The sequence below is a fragment of the Megalopta genalis genome, chromosome 4, assembly GCF_051020955.1.
Source record: "Megalopta genalis isolate 19385.01 chromosome 4, iyMegGena1_principal, whole genome shotgun sequence".
Taxonomy (NCBI): domain Eukaryota; kingdom Metazoa; phylum Arthropoda; class Insecta; order Hymenoptera; family Halictidae; genus Megalopta; species Megalopta genalis.
In genome coordinates, this window is record NC_135016.1 from 4,246,834 (window position 1) to 4,264,898 (window position 18,065).

General features: G+C 42.5%; 5 protein-coding genes across 11 annotated transcripts; 1 reads left to right on the forward strand and 4 right to left on the reverse strand.

Annotated features, from left to right (window-relative positions):
• Window positions 1-289: 289 nt before the first annotated feature.
• LOC117223825 (putative odorant receptor 71a) lies at window positions 290-10,082 on the reverse strand. The gene is made up of 10 exons (XM_076521000.1): window positions 9,949-10,082; window positions 8,988-9,326; window positions 8,618-8,819; window positions 8,215-8,370; window positions 3,078-3,141; window positions 2,558-2,921; window positions 1,741-2,130; window positions 1,243-1,447; window positions 497-652; window positions 290-431 (listed from the first exon to the last, which is right to left on the reverse strand). The coding sequence occupies exons 1-10, from the start codon at window positions 10,062-10,064 to the stop codon at window positions 375-377; spliced, it is 2,049 nt and encodes a 682-aa protein (XP_076377115.1). The 5' UTR covers window positions 10,065-10,082; the 3' UTR covers window positions 290-374.
• Window positions 2,747-14,583, forward strand: LOC143259379 (uncharacterized). Of its 4 annotated transcripts, none has more exons than XR_013033181.1 (8): window positions 2,747-2,884; window positions 3,365-3,463; window positions 4,114-4,213; window positions 7,039-7,163; window positions 7,247-7,542; window positions 10,433-10,603; window positions 10,692-10,962; window positions 13,784-14,583. XR_013033181.1 is itself a non-coding variant. In XM_076521162.1 (6 exons), exons 4-6 carry the CDS (start codon window positions 10,943-10,945, stop codon window positions 14,065-14,067), a joined length of 219 nt encoding a protein of 72 aa, XP_076377277.1. In that variant the 5' UTR covers window positions 7,040-7,163; window positions 7,260-7,542; window positions 10,433-10,603; window positions 10,692-10,942; the 3' UTR covers window positions 14,068-14,583. The 4 variants fall into 4 exon arrangements, 1 of the variants encoding a protein (XP_076377277.1); XR_013033183.1 differs by having other exon boundaries at window positions 7,260-7,542; XR_013033182.1 differs by having other exon boundaries at window positions 3,365-4,213.
• LOC117223806 (putative odorant receptor 85d) lies at window positions 4,224-7,024 on the reverse strand. 4 transcript variants are annotated; one of them, XM_076521138.1, is made up of 6 exons: window positions 6,818-7,016; window positions 6,554-6,670; window positions 5,586-5,924; window positions 5,223-5,424; window positions 4,533-4,688; window positions 4,224-4,429 (listed from the first exon to the last, which is right to left on the reverse strand). In XM_076521138.1, exons 1-6 carry the CDS (start codon window positions 6,913-6,915, stop codon window positions 4,379-4,381), a joined length of 963 nt encoding a protein of 320 aa, XP_076377253.1. In that variant the 5' UTR covers window positions 6,916-7,016; the 3' UTR covers window positions 4,224-4,378. The 4 variants fall into 4 exon arrangements, with proteins under 4 accessions (XP_076377253.1, XP_076377252.1, XP_033332227.2 ...); XM_076521137.1 differs by having other exon boundaries at window positions 6,554-6,724; window positions 6,833-7,014; XM_033476336.2 differs by having other exon boundaries at window positions 6,554-6,966.
• On the reverse strand, window positions 11,526-13,662 carry LOC117223808 (odorant receptor 4-like). The gene is made up of 5 exons (XM_033476338.2): window positions 13,301-13,662; window positions 12,730-13,068; window positions 12,140-12,341; window positions 11,767-11,922; window positions 11,526-11,663 (listed from the first exon to the last, which is right to left on the reverse strand). The coding sequence occupies exons 1-5, from the start codon at window positions 13,660-13,662 to the stop codon at window positions 11,613-11,615; spliced, it is 1,110 nt and encodes a 369-aa protein (XP_033332229.2). The 3' UTR covers window positions 11,526-11,612.
• Window positions 14,584-14,910: 327 nt separating the features above from the next.
• LOC117223809 (odorant receptor 10-like) lies at window positions 14,911-17,331 on the reverse strand. The gene is made up of 6 exons (XM_076521127.1): window positions 17,042-17,331; window positions 16,763-16,944; window positions 16,084-16,422; window positions 15,576-15,777; window positions 15,218-15,373; window positions 14,911-15,116 (listed from the first exon to the last, which is right to left on the reverse strand). The coding sequence occupies exons 1-6, from the start codon at window positions 17,306-17,308 to the stop codon at window positions 15,066-15,068; spliced, it is 1,197 nt and encodes a 398-aa protein (XP_076377242.1). The 5' UTR covers window positions 17,309-17,331; the 3' UTR covers window positions 14,911-15,065.
• Between the last annotated feature and the right edge of the window lie 734 nt (window positions 17,332-18,065).

Consider the following 18,065-nt stretch of genomic DNA (forward strand, 5'->3'; position numbering starts at 1 on the left):
ACAGTTCTCTCTGGTAGATAATCCGAGTACGTCGTTCTAGAGACGTTACGTTAATATTTTCCGAAGCGAAGTGGGTCAAAACCTCCGTTTCGCCTTCGGTTCCTATTTTACTCCGCGGCTTTAAATCGAACGGAGTCTGACAATTGTAATATTTCGCCGGACATTTTAATCTCGTCGACGTCGGCCAGATTTCCCTGGCCGAAGAAAAATTAGCGTGCAAAGGCGATCTAATTAAGGGTCGGAGCGATGATCATGCCGATTTATTTTCCGCCTCTGATATGGAATTGTTGATCGTAGTAATGACGTCTCCGCGAGTATTCTTACGAAAGTTACAAAATTACAATATCAAGTAAGCGTGACCGATGGTGAACCTGTTAGTTGTTAGACGAGTCCTTCAAGATGTTGTACGACGAGTAGCTCATCTTTATGATCTGGAATTCACGATCGTTAAACAGCGTTCGTTTCCATGAACGAGGCGAACAGTTTCTCAACTAACGGTGACGAACGACTCCGTGGACAGAGTGATGACCTGGGCGCTGGACATTTTGACAGGCTTCCTGGACCTCATCATGATCATCAGCAGGTCTTTCACTATGCTCACTGGAAGCGAGGTCCAGTCCATCTGGTAAATGGCGTCGCAGACTTTTGTGCTCTGCGAACATTGTTCATGAATTGCAGGGATCGAAATACAGTGAATTCTCCCTTATTCACGCTGAATTTGGGAAGATGTGGTACGATTATTCGGGCCTTTTATCAGGACTTTTTAAGCCTTTTTTATAGTCGTTGACAATCGTATATTCTTTTCCCAAATTGCCCGATTTTGTGTACAAGTTGAGCGTAAATTAGGGAGGATTTAGTGTACGCATCGGAGCTGGGAATTTCATCGACGCGATTGGACGATTAAATTATGATTGACCATTGATCAGAAGAGAAGAATTTAAGGAGATTGTCACATTATTTTCAACTAATTACGATTGACAAATTGTCACGACTTGACTTAGACAAATTTTATTTTGCAGAAAGATCCGCAGACTAATTATCCCACGAACGATCGAAGTCAAGATGATTAGTCGTATCTACGATTACATTTCGCCCAACCACGAAGGACACTCCGAGACGAGTTCAGAGGATCTAGCCGATCGAATCGAGGAAAGATCGAGAAGCTTGCGCCTGATTTTTCCGTCGGTTCTGGATCGTGTTCGGCGCGCCGAATGATTCAAGGAAACGAAATTCGGTGCCAACCTTCAACGTCACCTCGTTTCCGTACCAGCAGTATAAATACACCTGCATGAGCATGCTGCACAAATAGGATAAGCTCCATGCGAAGTTCACGTCGAGCGAGTGCGCCGTCGACATTTTGTAAATAGTCAGGCAGAGCACCATGGAGCTCACCATGAGCTGCAGAAGGATCATGTACTGGAAAACCGTGTTCACATTGTGTGCGAATCTGCAATCGTTTCAATATTCTCATCGAATCGCTGGCAATCGAGCGATGGAGGAATACAGGATGTCCCATAATTATGTTAACACCCGGAAAGGGGTGATTTCTGGGATCGTTCGAAGTAACTTTTTCCTTGGCGAAAATGCAATCTGCTTTCGCGTTGGTCACTGTTTTTCCGTTAATAACTCGTAAACAAAGCCGCGGATTGCATTCTCGCCAAGGAAAAAGTTACTTCGATTGACTTCAGGAATCACCCTTTTCCGGTTGTTAACATAATTATGGGACGCCACGCATCTCACTTGTAGATCCCGAGCTGGTGCTCGATCAAGTTCTTCAGAATCTTCTTCCTTCTGATCTTCAAGTCCGCCGCGGATTGGGATAATCTCTCTGCTTCCGTCAGCAAAGCTGGTAGCGATCTCGCTCGATGGCAGAATATTTCGAATTGCGCGCTGATCTGGATCATCAGCCCGGAGATCAGGGTCTCGTGGGCCACGCTGGTGTTCGCGCACACCAACAGGCTCAGCGTTTGCTGGATCCAAGACGCGGCGTAGATCGTCGGCGAGGACAGATCGTAAGGCGCCCAGTTCGAGATCGGCAGGGTCCTTGTGCTGATTAGTTGGTTCAATTGACCCACTGTCCCGACAGACGCTGCCGATTCGTTCAGCACCTCGCAGTACAGCGTCAGCTTTCTGTAAGAAACGTTAACACTTCAACCCCTTGCGATAGATGAAGATTTCATGCATAATCGGCTTAAATAGGAATGTTATTCGTTTCTTCAAAATCGAAGCAGAACTGGATTATTCTGTTGTCGAAACTTAGGAACGTAAAATCAAATATTTTAACTTTATTGAATTCTTGAGGTTTCTGGCTCGACTGTCGTAGCGTCAATTCACCCCTCTCTATACAGTTACAACGACCAGAACATTTTCGATTGTTAACAATTCCTTAGAAGGAACGGAAAATTTATATTTATCGCGTGTCGACGTTTACTCGAACGATTAAACATTCGCGCGTCGCATGACAGAGCTGTTGCTTCGTTCTTGAAAAGTGGATTTTATCGAAGCCGACGGTCGGGTCGTTTCGTGCAGCTACAAGACTGAATTGTAGGGGATTGACCTGGCATGGTTGTCGAACTTCCGCTGTATGATCATCTCCTCCTCGTCCCTTGGCACATGGATCTTCTTCAACAGGCTGTTCACCACGCTGACGATCCTCTTGCGCTGAATGAACAGATTGGCGACCTTCATGCAAACGCCGAGCACCGAGATGCAGAGCGAGAACTTGTCGGTGGTGGTGTTCAGATCCTTGCTAATTATGGCGTCGACGAACGCGTAGAACGTGAAAAGGTACAGCAGAAAGATCATGATCAACGAGTACGCATTGTACAGCCAGTATTTCAACGAGTTCGCCGGCCAGGTGGTCGGTCTCCAGTAGCCGACGCAGGTGAGCAACAGGAACGAGAGGGGTAGCTTGTGCATTCCGCGAAATTCGAGTTAAATACGATCCTATGGAATTCGACGTCGACGACGAAAATTGCTACGCCTCGAATCGAGAAGGTGAAAAGCCGGCATCCAACTGTTTCACCTGTCTCGTCATTTCTCTCCGCTATAGACGGATATATCGCGACCGCTATTACCTGTCTCTTCCACCTTACTCCCCTCGATCATAGGGACCATAATTACCGCGGTGACTTCCGCTCCCTAGGGAAAATTGTACCGGTATTAAGCCTTATGACCGGTTCTGGTATAGCCACCCTCGGTTTCTTTATTTTTTTTTATCGCCGTGAACCCGTTGTTACATCGCGACTGTGACCGGGACGCTCGAAACACGTCGAGTGTATGCAAAAAACGCGTATCGATAATGACTCGACCGACCGCGAAACGCGTGCCCTCCGCGAAAATTAATAAAAAATGAACTCCGCAGGGCGAGCCGCTCTTCAGTTCGTCGTCGTCGATCGCAGAGCTCGGAAGGATCAGCTTCCTGGTGGGAATCATTCTACTTGAGAGGAACGTCGCGCGCGATGTGAGTGCAAATTATTCTACGGTATGTCCCTCGGTGTTTTCTTCGCCGAGTAAACAGACAGAATTCATCGGCTACGCTCGCCCGACGAATAGTTGGAGCAGGTCCAGAAAATATATTTAAAGGTGTTTAGTTCCGATGGCCAACCGAGTAACACTTTCTAATTTTGAATACATAGTTAAGGAGGGTCTCTGGCACGCGGACGACGATCGTGGGATTCACCGGGTTTGCGCGATTTGATACGGGGACTGTTATCGTCGCTGATGCAATTGAGAAAAGTCGACGTAGCTTTGCTGTTTTCATAGATTAAAACGATGTAGATCTTTTTCCTGTTAACAATATACCTACCGAGACCTGAAAGCGACTAACAAAAATTGCTTTATAAGAATTACGAGATGGAATTTATTTAAATTTTTCGCACTTTTTATAACAGCATGTGCCTGAATCAAAAAATATATTCAAGTGTGACGATCGCTCAAGCTTTCCATGTTCATTTAATTGGCAATCTTATTTCTGCACGCGGAATCATCACGATTTTACAGATGCCCTCTACTAAAATTAATATAAGATTTCTAATTCTGATTACCTCTATCACTTTGCATCTTTACAGCCACGATACAACTCACAGAAATGTCTTTATAATTCTATTTCAGCTTTATGAAGTTGCACTGTGAAGGAATCTGGATGATACTACATTTTGCAATTATCTTTACCATCGACGTCTTCGTTTCACAAACGGAAGATTGTATAAAGGTAAACAACGTTCTCTGACCGATTACTTTACTGCGTATATTTTTCGTAGTACATGAAAGTATCGCAAGACTACATTCTCTACCTTATCACCCTCGTTTCCGTGTCTACAAAATCGCAAGCACGTTTCCGATCGAACGCAACAGATCGTCCACGACCGGTCTATCGTTATTGGTTCCGTTGAAGCAGACTGAATACCGAGTAAGACATCTTGATCAACTACGGTAAATATGCACACGCTCGAGTTACTTCGTTTATCGATTGCTAATCCGTCGATAAGTATCTCTTTCTAGAAAGCACGGAAAAGCAATTTCGTACGAACCGCTTTGAAGGTCTCGAGGTTGACAGTGACGATGTGGAGGCTGGAGAGCTCGATCGGCACCGTAGCACGTCTCATCATCATCAGTAGAATCTTTTTCGTGTTGTTGCTCAACGACGTCCATTCGCTTTCGAAAATCATGTCCGGCACCTCGAGACTCTGCAAACGGAAACTTTGTGGGCATGTTTTCTCGCAATATGAACGTGTCGACCGGAATGAAAATTGAATCGAAGCAAGTTACATCATTTGGGAGCGAGCTGGAACACGCTATATATTTTCTCGAACTCGATAAACGTTAATCTGATTAATGATCAACGATTATAATTCGTTGGTTATTATATCTAATTCGTAGTAATTTATAATAACAAGAGTTTTTTTTATAATAACTGAGGATTTTACGCGTTCATGTGGATAGCTGAAATACAAAATTGCGAAGACATAAAAAGAGTTACACTATTTAAAGCGAACAAAAGAAACAATCTTTATCAACTTAATTTCTCCTTCTCACAATCGTCTTGGAAAATCTTCGTTATGCACAAAGATCCGCGGCCTAATAACAATTAACGAGTTAAAATCGTTAATCGTTAATCAGATCAAGACTTTTCTCAACTCTGACCGAGGGATCACGGGACGATGATCATCCGGTCAGCAGTTGACGAACCAAGAAGAAAACGATTGATGAGATGAAAGAACCTTCAGCTTGACTTCGTTCCCGAACCAACAATAGTAGAATATCTGGCTAAGCGTGCACGTGGAGTACACGAGAACGTCAATAAGGTTGGAGTCGAGGTTCGTCAGCGTCATCTGATACAGGTCGAAGCAAAGGATGGTGCTGCTCACAAAAAACTGCACGAACATCACAGATCTGAACTCGTCGTTCACCATGCTGGCTAACCTGCAACGATTTTAGAGGGTGGCAACGACTATGGTGGGTGAATACCTTTGCTCGTAGCACCCGTGGACGTGAAACGGTTCCCTAACTCCTACGTGCAATTTAAAGCATAATCGTCGTCCGTCGTGTTAGGATCTCTACCGGTACGAAGCATGGGAACCAACTTGTAGATCTGGTCATGATGGCGGGCACAATGTTTCACGGAATCGATCTCGTTCCTGTGAACGTTTCGCAAACGGTGCCGCAGTATCTCGAACTGAGAGTATATGTGAACCAGCAGCCCGGCGAACAGGCCGTCGTATGCGACTGATATCGTGACACAGACTATCGTGGCTAGCGAGTGGTGCAGGGAGACCAAGGAGTACATCGTCGCCGAGGTATAGTCGAACGGTAACCAGACCCGGTATAGCAATGTCCTGCTCGCGAAATTCATCAGCAGCGTCCCCACCACGGTCCACACCGCCCAGACCTCCAGAACGGTCGTGTAGACTTTCGCGGTCTTCCTGCAAACATGTGAAACAATTTTCGTCATGCTGATTTACAGATTTATTAAGAATAGAGTATATTCTCCCTAATCGATACTCAGATTTTACACAAAAATGAACAATTTGGGAAGAGGAGATATACGATTACTCGAGTCTCCTTGCTCATTTTTATAGTCATCGATTGTCGACAATTATAACAACGGGGTGCAAGGCTCGAATAATCGTATCTCCTACTCGTTACGTAGTAAAAAAAATCTGGAATGTTCTCGCTTCGTGATTTGTTCAATACTTCGAACGCGGCTCGAGTCCGTCCCGACCATCTGTCAAAGCCTCGTGCTGCGGGCTCTCGAACTTCGCGCCGTCACCTCTCATTGGTCAGTGTTTTCCGTTAACAATTCGTAAACAAAGCCGCAGATCGCATTTTCGCAAAGGAAAAAGTTACTTCAAATGACCTCAGCTACCCCTCATTTTCGGCTGTTAAAATAATTGTGGAACACCCTGTGTATTAATCCGCAGAAATCAGTGACTAATGTTTCGAGAATTTCCTGACCCCTCTGACAAAGGTATTCTTATCAGAAATGATAATATTCTGGTACAGAAACGCCCTTAAAACGCACAAAAATCTGCATTAAATTGTGCAAACTCACTCGGCCGATTTGTCAAACTTCGTCCGAATTTCCAGCTCCTCGTCGCTCACGGGTGCGAAAGGCTCCGTCTGAAGAGTGTCGATCAGTGCAGCGATGTTCTCCTTCATGAACAACATGCTGAACAATTTATAGCAATTAATTGCGAAACCGGTGGTCTTGAATACATTCTCACTGAAGTCGTTTTGGTTGTCAACGATCAGAGCGAGGTCCAGAGCCGCGCCGAAAAAGACCAGATGTAGAATCAAGTAAAACAATATCGCGTACACATTGTAGAGGTACCTCCAGGGTGTCGAGTTCCAAGAAGCTGGTCGCCAGCATCCGCACAATGTTATGAGCTTGAAGATCAACCGTAGCAATTTCATTTTCGTTTCCTCGCCGAAGAAACCTGGCTATACGCGATTCGCTCTTGAACAAACTATTCTCATTATTTTGCTGCGACGTAATTGTGGTTACCCTTATCCTGACAAGTACTTATTCTTTTTCAGATGCAAGAGTGCAGAATGATCAACCTTGGTCTTCCCCCAGAACAGTCGCAGCTGTTACTGGCTATCGATGGCGTATTGACATTTCGCTGCCTCTGCTGTTCCCTCTGTCCAGCCGTATCATTACGGTAATTACTCAGCAGCTTATGCGATCGCCTTTTTAACAATACATATACCTGCTACGGCGAATACAATTTTTTTTGACCTGTAGTTTTCTTCTCCAGCTTATGCGGCGCATAATGATCGAGGAGAACAAATCGTTTGCTAAATGGGGTATTGAAACGAAGACCGACGATGGAACAAAGTATCGGTTTAATGTCTATAAGAGACACGAAGAGGAAGAATATTTTCTCTTCCCCCTTTGATAGAAAATTCCCTGTCAATTGGGTAAAAAAATTCTTCAGTTAAGAAGCAAGAGATGGTACTATGCGACAGGAATATACCTTCGCCATTCTGAATTTCACTGTGCAAGGAGAACGACGGTGACATGGAGACATCACTTAAAAGGTAAGCATCTTCTTATAAAATGTTCACGCTTTCGAGTTATACTTATCGATTGTTGTATCAAAAATTGTCTCTGTGATTTGTATAGATCATTTTTATTGTCTGTTTATTCGTCTCGAATAAAAGGTCTTAGTAAGTCGAAAAGTATGCTATTGCATCATATTTTTGTTTAAGGCTACATTGGCTAGAAATGTGAAATTGAAAATCAGACAGTTTTCATATGAATTAAAGAGGCAGCTTTATAAATTAGCACCTTTCACGATCGATTGAATCGGTGTAATCATTTTTAAACAATTTGGATGATAACATTGATAACATGATAACAGTTAGGTCTATTTCGCAATGGGGAGGTTGTATGAAAGCGAACTACATTCTCGAATCGATTAATTTACTGCGTATACTTTATGTACATTAATGTACAGTCGATCATACTTTCTTCCTCTTCACCTCCGATTTCGCGTCTATAAAATAGCAAGAGCGTTCCCGATTTAACGAAACAGGTAGTCCGCGATCGATTAATCGTTATTGGTTCTGTTGAAGCAGACTGAATATCGAGTAAGACATCTTGAGCAACTGTGGCACATAGACATACACACTCGAGTTACTTCGTTTATCGGTCATTAATCAGTTGATAAATCTCTATTTAAAAAGCACAAAAAGCAATTTCGTACGAACCGCCTTGAAGGTTTCGAGGTTGACTGTAACGATCTGTAGGCTGGAGAGTTCTATTGGCACCGTGGCACGCCTCATCATCATCAAAAGGATCTTCTTCGTCTTATTGCTCAACGACGTCCATTCGCATTCGAAAATCATGTCGGGCACCTCGAGACTCTGCAAAGAGAAACATTGTAAACGTTTTCTCCCGATATAGATCTGTTGACCGGAATGAAAATTGGACCCGAATCGCGATTATGGCTTCTCCGAAAGCAAGTTACGCTATTTAGGAGCAAGATAGAGCATACTGTATAGTTCTCAACTCAAAATGTACTAATCGAACAAGGGACAGAGAGATCACAGAATAACGATCATCCGACGAGCAAGTGGATCAAGAAGAAAACGATTGATAACATCAAAGTACCTTCAGCTTGACCTCGTTCCCGAACCAACAGAAGTAGAAAATCTGCATAAGTGCACACGTAGCATACATGACAATGTCAGCAAGATTGGAGTCGAAATCCGTCAACGTCAGCTGATAGAGGTCGAAGCACAGGATGGTGCTGCTCATGAAAAACTGCATGAGCATCACGGCTTTGAACTCGTCGTTCACCATCTTGGCGAGCCTGCAACGATTTCAGAGGGAGGCAAAGACTATGATGGGAGAACACCGTCCTCGAAGGACCCGTGGAACGTTACACGGTTCCCTAACTCTAAGTGTTCACGTGCGATTTAATACGTAATCGACGTCTGCCGCCTAGGATCATTACGGGTACCAATCATTGGGAACCAACTTGTAGATCTGGTCATGATGATGGGCACAGTGTTTCACCAGATCGTTCTCGTTCTTGTGAATGTTTCGCAGACGGTGCCGGAGTATCTCGAACTGAGAGTATATGTGTACCAGCAGCCCGGCGAACAGGCCGTCGTATGCGACCACCGCTGTAACGCAGACTACGGTTGCCAGTGCGTGGTGCAGGTAGACCAAGCAGTATATCGTTGCCGAGGTATACTCGAACGGCAACCAGACGCGGTACAACAACTTTCTGCTCGAAAAATTCATCAGCAGCGTTGCCAACACCGTCCACACTGACCACACCTCCAGGGTGGTCGTATAGATTTTCACGGTTTTCCTGTAAACATGTAAAATATTATTTGTCACGCTGATTCGCTAGCAAAATCTTTAGTGGATAATTCAATTGGAGGATTGATAGGAACACTGAGAAAGAATTTTATAAGCTAGACACTGCTGACAATTTTGGATATTTCTCTGCCTTTTAGCAAGTTCGGCGATTTGACTAAAAGTTGAATTAACCCCTTGCCGTACCATTTTCTTTATAGTTATAATTATTAGAAGTTTTTTGATTGTAATAATTTCTAAGCAGGTGAAAGATAATTTATATTGATTGTTTCTGTCTACATTTGCTTAAATGTTTAAATACTGGTGGCAAGAAATCAGAACTTTATTCAGGCTAAAGAGAACGAAATAGCATGGCAAGGGGTTAACTTTGGAATGCACTTGTACTTATGAAATATAGCGTCTCGATTAATTCTGTCAGATCTTGTAGATTATCTAACTATTATAAAAAATTATTCTTTATTTGTTATAAAGTAATAGAATTAATAGAAGTAATAGAATTTCATGAAAATTTTCTGCTCCATTCATCCGAGAACAGATTCGAGAGAGATTACAATATCGTTGTACAACAAATCCCTTAAAACGCACCAACATCTGCAGGGAATTTTGCGACTCACTCGGCCGATTTGTCAAACTTCGTCCGAATTTCCAGCTCCTCGTCGCCCACAGGTGCGAACGGCTCCGATTGAAGGGTGTCCATCAGAACGCCCATGTTCTCCCTCATGGCGAGCATGCTGGCCAATTTATAGCAATCGACTGCGAAAGCTGTGGTTTTGTATAAATTCTCGCTGAGATCGTTCTGGTTGTCAACGGTGAGAGCGAGGTCCAGAATGCCACCGAAAAGGGCGAGATGTATAATCACGAAACACATCACCGAGTACACATTGTAGAGGTACCTCCAGGGTGTCGAGTTCCAAGAAGCTGGTCGCCAACATCCGCACAATGTTATCAGCTTGAATATCAACCGTAGCACTTGCATCTTTGCTTGCCCGCCGAGGAAACTGACTACCCGCGATTCGTTCTTCAGCAGACTATTCTCCCATGATTTCGCTGCAATGTAATTGTGGTTGCCCTTATTCTCACAAGTGCTTCTCCTTTCAGATACGAAGCAAGAGTGCAGGATGATCAATCTTGGTCTTTCCCCAGCGCAGCTCCAGCTGTTACTGACTGTCGATGGCGTATTGACATTTCGCTGTCTACTAACCCTTCCATTCCCATAAAGAACTCGGATGTCTTTCGCCGCTGTTCCCTCTGTCCAGCCGTATCATTACGGTAATTACTTACTGCGATCGCCTTTTTAACAATACATATACCTGCTGCGGTGAATACAATTCTTTTGGCCCGTTCTCTTCTTCTTCAGCTTATGCGACGCATAATGATTGAGGAGAAGACATTGTTTGATAAATGAGGGATTGAAATGAACGCTGCAGATGGTATAATGTCTACAAGAGACAAGGAGTGGACAAACCTTTTTGCTTTCCCCTTTGATAGGCAATGCCCTATCGGTTGAATAAAAAAATCCTTCGGTCAAGAAGTCGGGGACGGTAGTCTGTGAAAGGAATAAACCTTCCCTCATTCTAGATTTTACGGCGCAAAGAGAATGACACAGATATGAAGACGTTTCGTGAAAGGTGAGTAACTTTTTGTTACTAAAATGCTCTTTATTTCAAATTGTATTAATTACTTGTAGCGAGTGCATTGCGATTTCAATAGGCTTTTATTGTCGTATTTGAAAAATTTATGCATACACATAATCATACTTCATTAAGAGCACTATTTTATATAGAAGTTGTTTGAGTGTAATTAAATTACTCCGTTAAATATTTTTATTAAAAAGTAAATAAAATATAAGTATAAAGACATTTAGTACGACTTATTTTGTAAACATAAAGTTAATTATGCTCAAAAATAAACCAGAGGCAAAATCGGCTCAACTACCCTAAATCAAAAAGAAATAATACTATTACTAAATAATAATATTTATAAATTTGTGCATTTTACACGAACGATTGAATCACTGGAAACATTTCTAAAGCATTAGTATCATAACAATGTTCTAACTGTCTTCAACGTCCACGTCTTTAGGTCTATTTCGCATAGAGGAGGTTTTATGAATGCAAACAACGTTCTCGGACCTTTTAATTTACTGGGTATACTTTTCGTAGTACATCAAAGTAGCGGTCGACCACTTTTTGTCTCACTTCACCTTCGTTTCTGTGCCTATAAAATTGCACCAACATTTTCGATTTAACGCAACACATAATCCACGACCAGTCGATCGTCAATGTTTCTGCCGAAGCAGACTGAATACCGAGTAAGACATCTTGAGCATCTGTGGCAAATAGACACACACACTCCAGTTACTTCGTTTATCGGTTGATAATCGATCGGTAAGTGACCCTTTTTAAGAAAACAAGAAACAATTTCGTACGAACCGCCTTGAAGGTCTCGAGGTTGACGGTGAGGATGTAGAGGCTGCTGAGCTCTATCGGCTCCGTAGCCCGTCTCATCATCATCAGTAGAATCTTCTTCGCTTTGTTGCTCAACGACGTCCACTCGCTTTCGAAAATCATGTCGGGCACTTCGAGACTCTGCAAAGAGAAACTTTGTAGACATGATCACAATATATTGACCTGTTGACCTGAACGAAAATTGGACCCGAATTGCAATTGATTCCTGCGAAGGCAAGTTACGCTATTTCAGAACAAGATGAAGTATTACATATACTGTACAGAACTAAACTCAAAAAATTGCAATGGAACAAACGATCATGGGATCATAGAATGACGATCGAGAAGATAAAAGCACCTTCAACTTGACCTCGTTCCCGAACCAACAATAGTAGAAAACCTGCAGGAGTGTGCAGCAAACATAAAGGCCCACGTCAGCTAGACTGCTGTCAAGCTCCGACATCGTCAGCTGATAGAGGCTGAAGCACAGGACGACGGTGCTCTTGAAGAACTGCAGGAACGTCACAGTTTTGAACTCGTCGTTTACCATGTAAGCAAACCTGCAACGATTTCAGAGGGAGGCAATGGCAATGTTGAGCGATTATCCTCCTCAAATGTCCCACGGGCATGCTATGGTTCCTTAATTTTAGCGTTCACGTGATTTAACATATTGACTGCCAACCACGAGTTACCTCGTGGTAGACGCTTATTATTATTTTCTATTTAATATTACTTTATGCTTGTTATTATCCTTTACTTAGTACCATTTTTTATTTACTATTATTTTTTACTTATCATTATTTCTTACTTATTGTGATTTATTTATTTAAAAGAAACAAAAACGTTGGCGTCCAGGACAGATTTCTTCAAAGTGGGCAGTCAATGTGTTAAAACATAATCGATGGATGCTGCCTAGGATCTCTACCGGTACGAAGCATGGGAACCAACTTGTAGATCTGGTCATGATGATGGGTACAATGTTTCACCGAATTGATCTCGCTCCTGTGAACGTTTCGCAGACGGTACCGGAGTATCTCGAACTGAGAGTATATGTGTACCAGCAGCCCGGCGAACAGGCCGTCGTATGCGACCGCCGCTGTGACGCAAAACAGGGTTGCGAGCGCGTGGTGCAGGTAGACCAGAGAGTATATTGTTGCTGAGGTATACTCGAACGGCAGCCAGACGCGGTACAGCAACTTCCTGCTCGTAAAATTCATCAGCAGCGTTCCTAGCACCGTCCACACTGACCACACCACCAGAGCGGTCATGTAGACTTTTACGATCTTCCTGCAAACGTGTAGAACTCTGTTCATGATACTGACTCACTGACAAAGTTTTTTTTACATCATTTAATTGAGGGATTAGGTTGGAGGACATGGTTGGATAGAACTATCGCGGTGTCTGTCACTGGAAATTGTCGAGAAATTATTATTTTTAAATAGTAGGATTGGTTTATGAAAATCTTGCGCAACAAATCCTTTAAAGCGCACCAACGTCTGCATGGAATTTTGGAACTCACTCGGCCGATTTATCAAACTTCGTCCGGATTTCCAGCTCCTCGTCGCCCACGGGTGCGAACGGCTCCGATTCAAGGATGTCCATCAGGATGCCAATGTTTTCTCTCATGGCCAGCATGGTGGCCAGTTTATAACAATCGACACCGAAAGCCATCGTTTTGTACAAATTCTCGCTGAGATCGTTTCGGTTGTCAACAGTGAGAGCGAGGTCCAGGGCCCCTCCGAAAAAGGCTAGTTGTAAGATCGAGTAAAAGAACATCGCGTACATGTTGTAGATGTATCTCCAGGGCGTCGGGTCCCAAGAAGCTGGCCGCCAGCATCCGCACAATGTTATGAGCTTGAAGATCAATCGTAGCACTTGCATTTTTGTTTACTCGCCGAAGAAATCTGACTATACACGATTCCTTGTTAAACGGACTATTCTCATTATTTTGCAGCGGTTTGATTGCGATTGTCCTTATCCTCACAAGTACTTGTTCTTTCAGATGCAAACGAAGAGTGCAGAAAAATCAGCACCTACGTTTTCCCTCGACGCAGCTTCGACTATCACTGACCACTGCAGTGTGTATCGACATTTCGCTTTCTACTAACCCTTCTACTCTCATAAAGAAGTCGGATGTCTTCCGCTGCTGCTCCCTCTGTCCAGCCGTATGATTACTGCAATTACTTATACGATCGTCTCTTTAACAATACATATGCCTGTTACGGTGAACACAACTGTTTTGACTCGTAGTTTTCTTCTCGAGTTTATACGACAGATAATGATTGAGGAGAAGAAATAGTTTGATAAATAGGGGATGGAAACGACAAAGTATCGGTTTAATGTCCATAAGAGACACGGACAGGACGAACGTTTGTCTTCCCCCTTCGATAGACAATTCTCTGTCAACTGAATAAGAAAATTCTTCAGTTAAGAAGTAGGGGATGATACTGTGTGACAGGAATACATTGTTCGCCATTATGAAATTCACTGTATAAAGAGAATGACGGAGATATGAAGACGTTTCATAAACGGTAAGTAACTTTATGTATTTGTTACTTGCTGTTACTATTGTTGTATTTGTTACTTGTGCGAGTAAGTGACTGGAAGAGACATTGCGATTTCAATATTACGTTTATTGTAGTATTTCAAAGATTTAAGCTTACAAAGAATCATGGTGTATTATATTGTAGGGTAGCATTAAGAACCCTATTTTATATATAAGTTGTTTGAGTTTAATGAAATTATTTCTTCCAATTTTGTTTTATTAGAAAATGAACAAAATAAAAGGATAAAGATGGTTAATGTGACTTACTTTATAAATATAAAGTTAGTTATGCTCACAAACGCATCAAAGGCACAGCAAATTTTCAGTCCACAGTAACTGGCTCAAGTACCCTAAATCCAAAAGAAGTAATACCATATTTCCTTTTAAAACTTCATTATCTAGAAATGTGCATTTGGAAATTGCGAATTAAGAAGGAAACTTTGTAAACTTGCACTTTACTCGAACGATTGGATAACTGGAACCATTACCAAAGAATTTAAATGATTACTGTGTTCTATCTGCCTTCAACTTTGACGTCTTTAGGTCTATTTCGCAAAGGGGTGGTTTTATGAATGCAAACAACATTCTCGTACCGATTAATTTACTGCAAATTCATTTCATTGTACATCAAATTAGCAGTCGACAACATGTTCTCCCATTTCACCTTCGTTTCCGTGTCTACAAAATCGCAAAAACGTTTCTGATCTGACGCAACATATAATCCACGACCGGTCTATCGTTATTGGTTCTGTTGAAGCAGATTGAATACCGAGTAAGCCGTCTTGACCAACTGCGGCAAATAGACACACACTCGTGTTACTTCGTTTATCGGTTGCTAATCAGCCGATATGTATCTTTTTAAAAAGCACGGAAAAGCAATTTCGTACGAACCGTCTTGAAAGTTTCGAGGTTGACGGTGACGATGTGGATACTGGTGAATTCTATTGGCACCGTAGCTCTGTTCATCATCATTAGTAAGATCTTCTTCGTCTTGGTGCTCAATGACGTCCATTCGCTTTCGAAAATCATGTTTGGCACCTCCAGACTCTGTAAACAGAAAATTTGAAGATGTGTTCTCCCAACATGAACCTGCTGACCGGAATAAGAATTGTATCCGAATTGGAATTTGCATCTACAAAACAAGTTGTGCTCAAAAAATGTTAACAGAACAAACAATCAAGGGGTCACAGTATTGATCATCCGGTCAGTAGGCGGATCGAGAGAAACACGATTGATAAGATGAAAGAACCTTCAGCTTGATCTCGTTCCCGAACCAACAGAAGTAGAGAATCTGCAGGAGGGTGCAGGTAACATAAAGGGCAACGTCAGCTAGACTGCCGTTAAGCTCGGACAGCGTCAGCTGATAGAGGCTGAAGCACAGGACGGCGGTGCTCTCTACGAACTGCATGAATGTCACAGACTTGAACTCGTTGTTCACCATGTTGGCGAACCTGAAACGATTTCGGAACGAGGCAAACCCAATGGTGGGTGAATACCCTCCATGGTGGTCCCGTGGACGTGATATAGGTTCTTAACTCCTAGTGTTCACGTGCGATTTAACACATCGACTACCAACCACGAGTTACCTCGACGAATTCATTACTAATAAAAGAAAGAATTTTCTTAGTATTTTTTACTTACTACTGTTTCTTTATTCGTTACTGTTTTTTCCTTTCTTAAAACAAGCTTGGCTGTCGATGTGCTAAAGCATAACCGATGACTGCTGATCTCTACCGGTACGAAGCATGGGAACCAACTTGTAGATCTGGTCATGATGAAGGGCGCAAAGTTTCACCGAATCGTTCTCGTTCCTGTGAACGTTTTGCAGACGGTGCCGAAGTATCTCGAACTGAGAGTATATGTGTACCAGCAGGCCAGCGAACAGGCTGTCGTATGCGGCCGTCAGCGTGACGCAGACCACGGTGACCAGAGTATGGTGCAGATAGACCAAGGAGTATATTGTTGCTGAGGTATACTCGAACGGCAGCCAGACTCGATACAGCAATTTCCTGCTCGTAAAATTCATCAGCAACGTCACCAGCACCGTCCACACCGTCCACGTCTCTAGGACAGTCGTATAAACCTTCACGATCTTCCTGCAAACGTGTAATACATTTTTCGTGATGCTGAAGTAAAGCATCCGCACTGGTAAAGTCTTTGCTCGATCATTCAATTGAAGAATTGACAAGGATACTGAAGAGAAATTGTTATTTCTTTCTGTTTTAAAATTATTATTTTGGGAGACTTGGCTAAATGTTGAATTAAGCTAGCGGAAACAAAATGTTCAAATTAAATCTGTCATGTCTTGTATATTATAGATATATTTCAACAAATGGATATTATCAACAAATTATGTTTTTTGTTTCGTATGAATTAATTTTTGTACAACTAATTCCTTAAAACGCACCAACATCTGCATGGAATTTTGCGACTCACTCGGCCGATTTGTCAAACTTCCTCCGAATTTCCAGCTCCTCGTCGCCCACAGGTGCGAACGGCTCCGATTCAAGGGTGTCCATCAGAACGCCCATGTTCTCCCTCATAGCGAGCATGCTGGCCAATTTATAGCAATGCACAGCGAAAGCCGCAGTTTTGTACAAATTCTCGCTGAGATCGTTCTGGTTTTCAACGATGAGAACGAGGTCCAGAATTCCACCGAAAAAGGCGAGGTGTACCGTTGCAAAACACATCGTCGTGTACACATTGTAGAGGTACCTCCAAGGTGTCGAGTTCCAAGAAGCTGGTCGCCAGCATCCGCACAATGTTATTAGCATGAAGATCCACCGCAGCAATAGCATCTTTGCTTCCCCGTCGAATAAAAGCGACTATTATATTCTCATTACTTTGTTGCGACGAAATTGTGATTATCCATGTTCTTTCAACAACTTGATGTTTCAGAGATGGAGTGGAGGAAAAGATCAGTTTAGGTCTTCCCTCGACGTAGCATCGACTATCACTGACTTTCGCAGAGTGTATTGTCATGTCGCCCCCTACTAACCCTTCTACTTCCATAAAGAAGTCGAATGACTTTCGCTGTCGCCCCCTCAGGCCAGCCGTATCATTACTGCAATTACTCAGCAGCCTATACGATCGACTCTTTAACCATACATATATCTGCTACGGTAAATACAATTTTTTTTGGGTCGTATTTTTCTTTCTCCAGCTTGTACGACACATAATGATTGAGGAGAAGAAATTGGTTGACAAATGGAGGTACGATGCGATCGCTGTTGATGGAACAAAGTATCGACTTAAGACACGTAGGGGACGAACATTTCTCTTTTCCCCCTTTGATAGAAAATACCCTGACAATAGTCTGCGACAGTAATATATCTTCTTCATTCTGGATTTCACGATGCAAGGTGGATGACGGAGACGTGAAGACGGTTCGTAAACGGTAAGTCATTTTTTATTACTAAAATGGTCATGATTTCAAGTTGCATTTATTACTTGTGAAAGTAAGTGACTGGGAGAGACATTGCGATTTCAATAAACGTTTATTGTAGTATTTCAAAGATTTAAGCTCTTACAAATAATCAAGGTGTATTATATCATAGGGTACCATTAAGAATCCTATTTTATATAGATGTTGTTTGTGTTTAATTAGATTACTGCATTCGATTTTTTTATTATTATATTTATATAAGATGGTTAACGTGACATACTTTATAAATATAAAGTTTATTGTACTCAAAAACACGTCAAAGGCACAGCAAGAATCCAAAAGAAATAATATCAT

Bases quoted from the DNA above. Each gene is read 5' to 3' on its own strand.
- LOC117223825 (XM_076521000.1), bottom strand. From the start codon at position 10,064: ATGCTCGCCATGAGGGAGAACATGGGCGTTCTGATGGACACCCTTCAA. The intron at 3,142-8,214 runs GTTCGTACGAAA...AATTTTCCCTAG, and splicing joins ACCTCGAAACCTTCAAGGCG to GGAGCGGAAGTCACCGCGGT. The intron at 2,131-2,557 runs GTCAATCCCCTA...CGTTTCTTACAG, and splicing joins AAGTTCGACAACCATGCCAG to AAAGCTGACGCTGTACTGCG.
- LOC143259379 (XM_076521162.1), top strand. From the start codon at position 10,943: ATGAAGACGTTTCGTGAAAG. The intron at 10,963-13,783 runs GTGAGTAACTTT...TTGTTCTTTCAG, and splicing joins ATGAAGACGTTTCGTGAAAG to ATGCAAACGAAGAGTGCAGA. The intron at 13,947-14,031 runs GTATGATTACTG...TTTGACTCGTAG, and splicing joins GCTGCTCCCTCTGTCCAGCC to TTTTCTTCTCGAGTTTATAC.
- LOC117223809 (XM_076521127.1), bottom strand. From the start codon at position 17,308: ATGACAATACACTCTGCGAAAGTCAGTGATAGTCGATGCTACGTCGAG. The intron at 16,423-16,762 runs GTGAGTCGCAAA...ACACGTTTGCAG, and splicing joins AAGTTTGACAAATCGGCCGA to GAAGATCGTGAAGGTTTATA. The intron at 15,778-16,083 runs GTTGGTTCCCAT...AAATCGTTTCAG, and splicing joins CATCATGACCAGATCTACAA to GTTCGCCAACATGGTGAACA.
- LOC117223808 (XM_033476338.2), bottom strand. From the start codon at position 13,662: ATGCAAGTGCTACGATTGATCTTCAAGCTCATAACATTGTGCGGATGC. The intron at 13,069-13,300 runs GTGAGTTCCAAA...ACACGTTTGCAG, and splicing joins AAGTTTGATAAATCGGCCGA to GAAGATCGTAAAAGTCTACA. The intron at 12,342-12,729 runs GTTGGTTCCCAT...AAATCGTTGCAG, and splicing joins CATCATGACCAGATCTACAA to GTTTGCTTACATGGTAAACG.
- LOC117223806 (XM_033476336.2), bottom strand. From the start codon at position 6,915: ATGAAATTGCTACGGTTGATCTTCAAGCTCATAACATTGTGCGGATGC. The intron at 4,689-5,222 runs GTTCTTTCATCT...TTCCGTTTGCAG, and splicing joins GGAACGAAGTCAAGCTGAAG to AGTCTCGAGGTGCCGGACAT. The intron at 4,430-4,532 runs GTTCGTACGAAA...TATTTACCGTAG, and splicing joins ACCTCGAGACCTTCAAAGCG to TTGATCAAGATGTCTTACTC.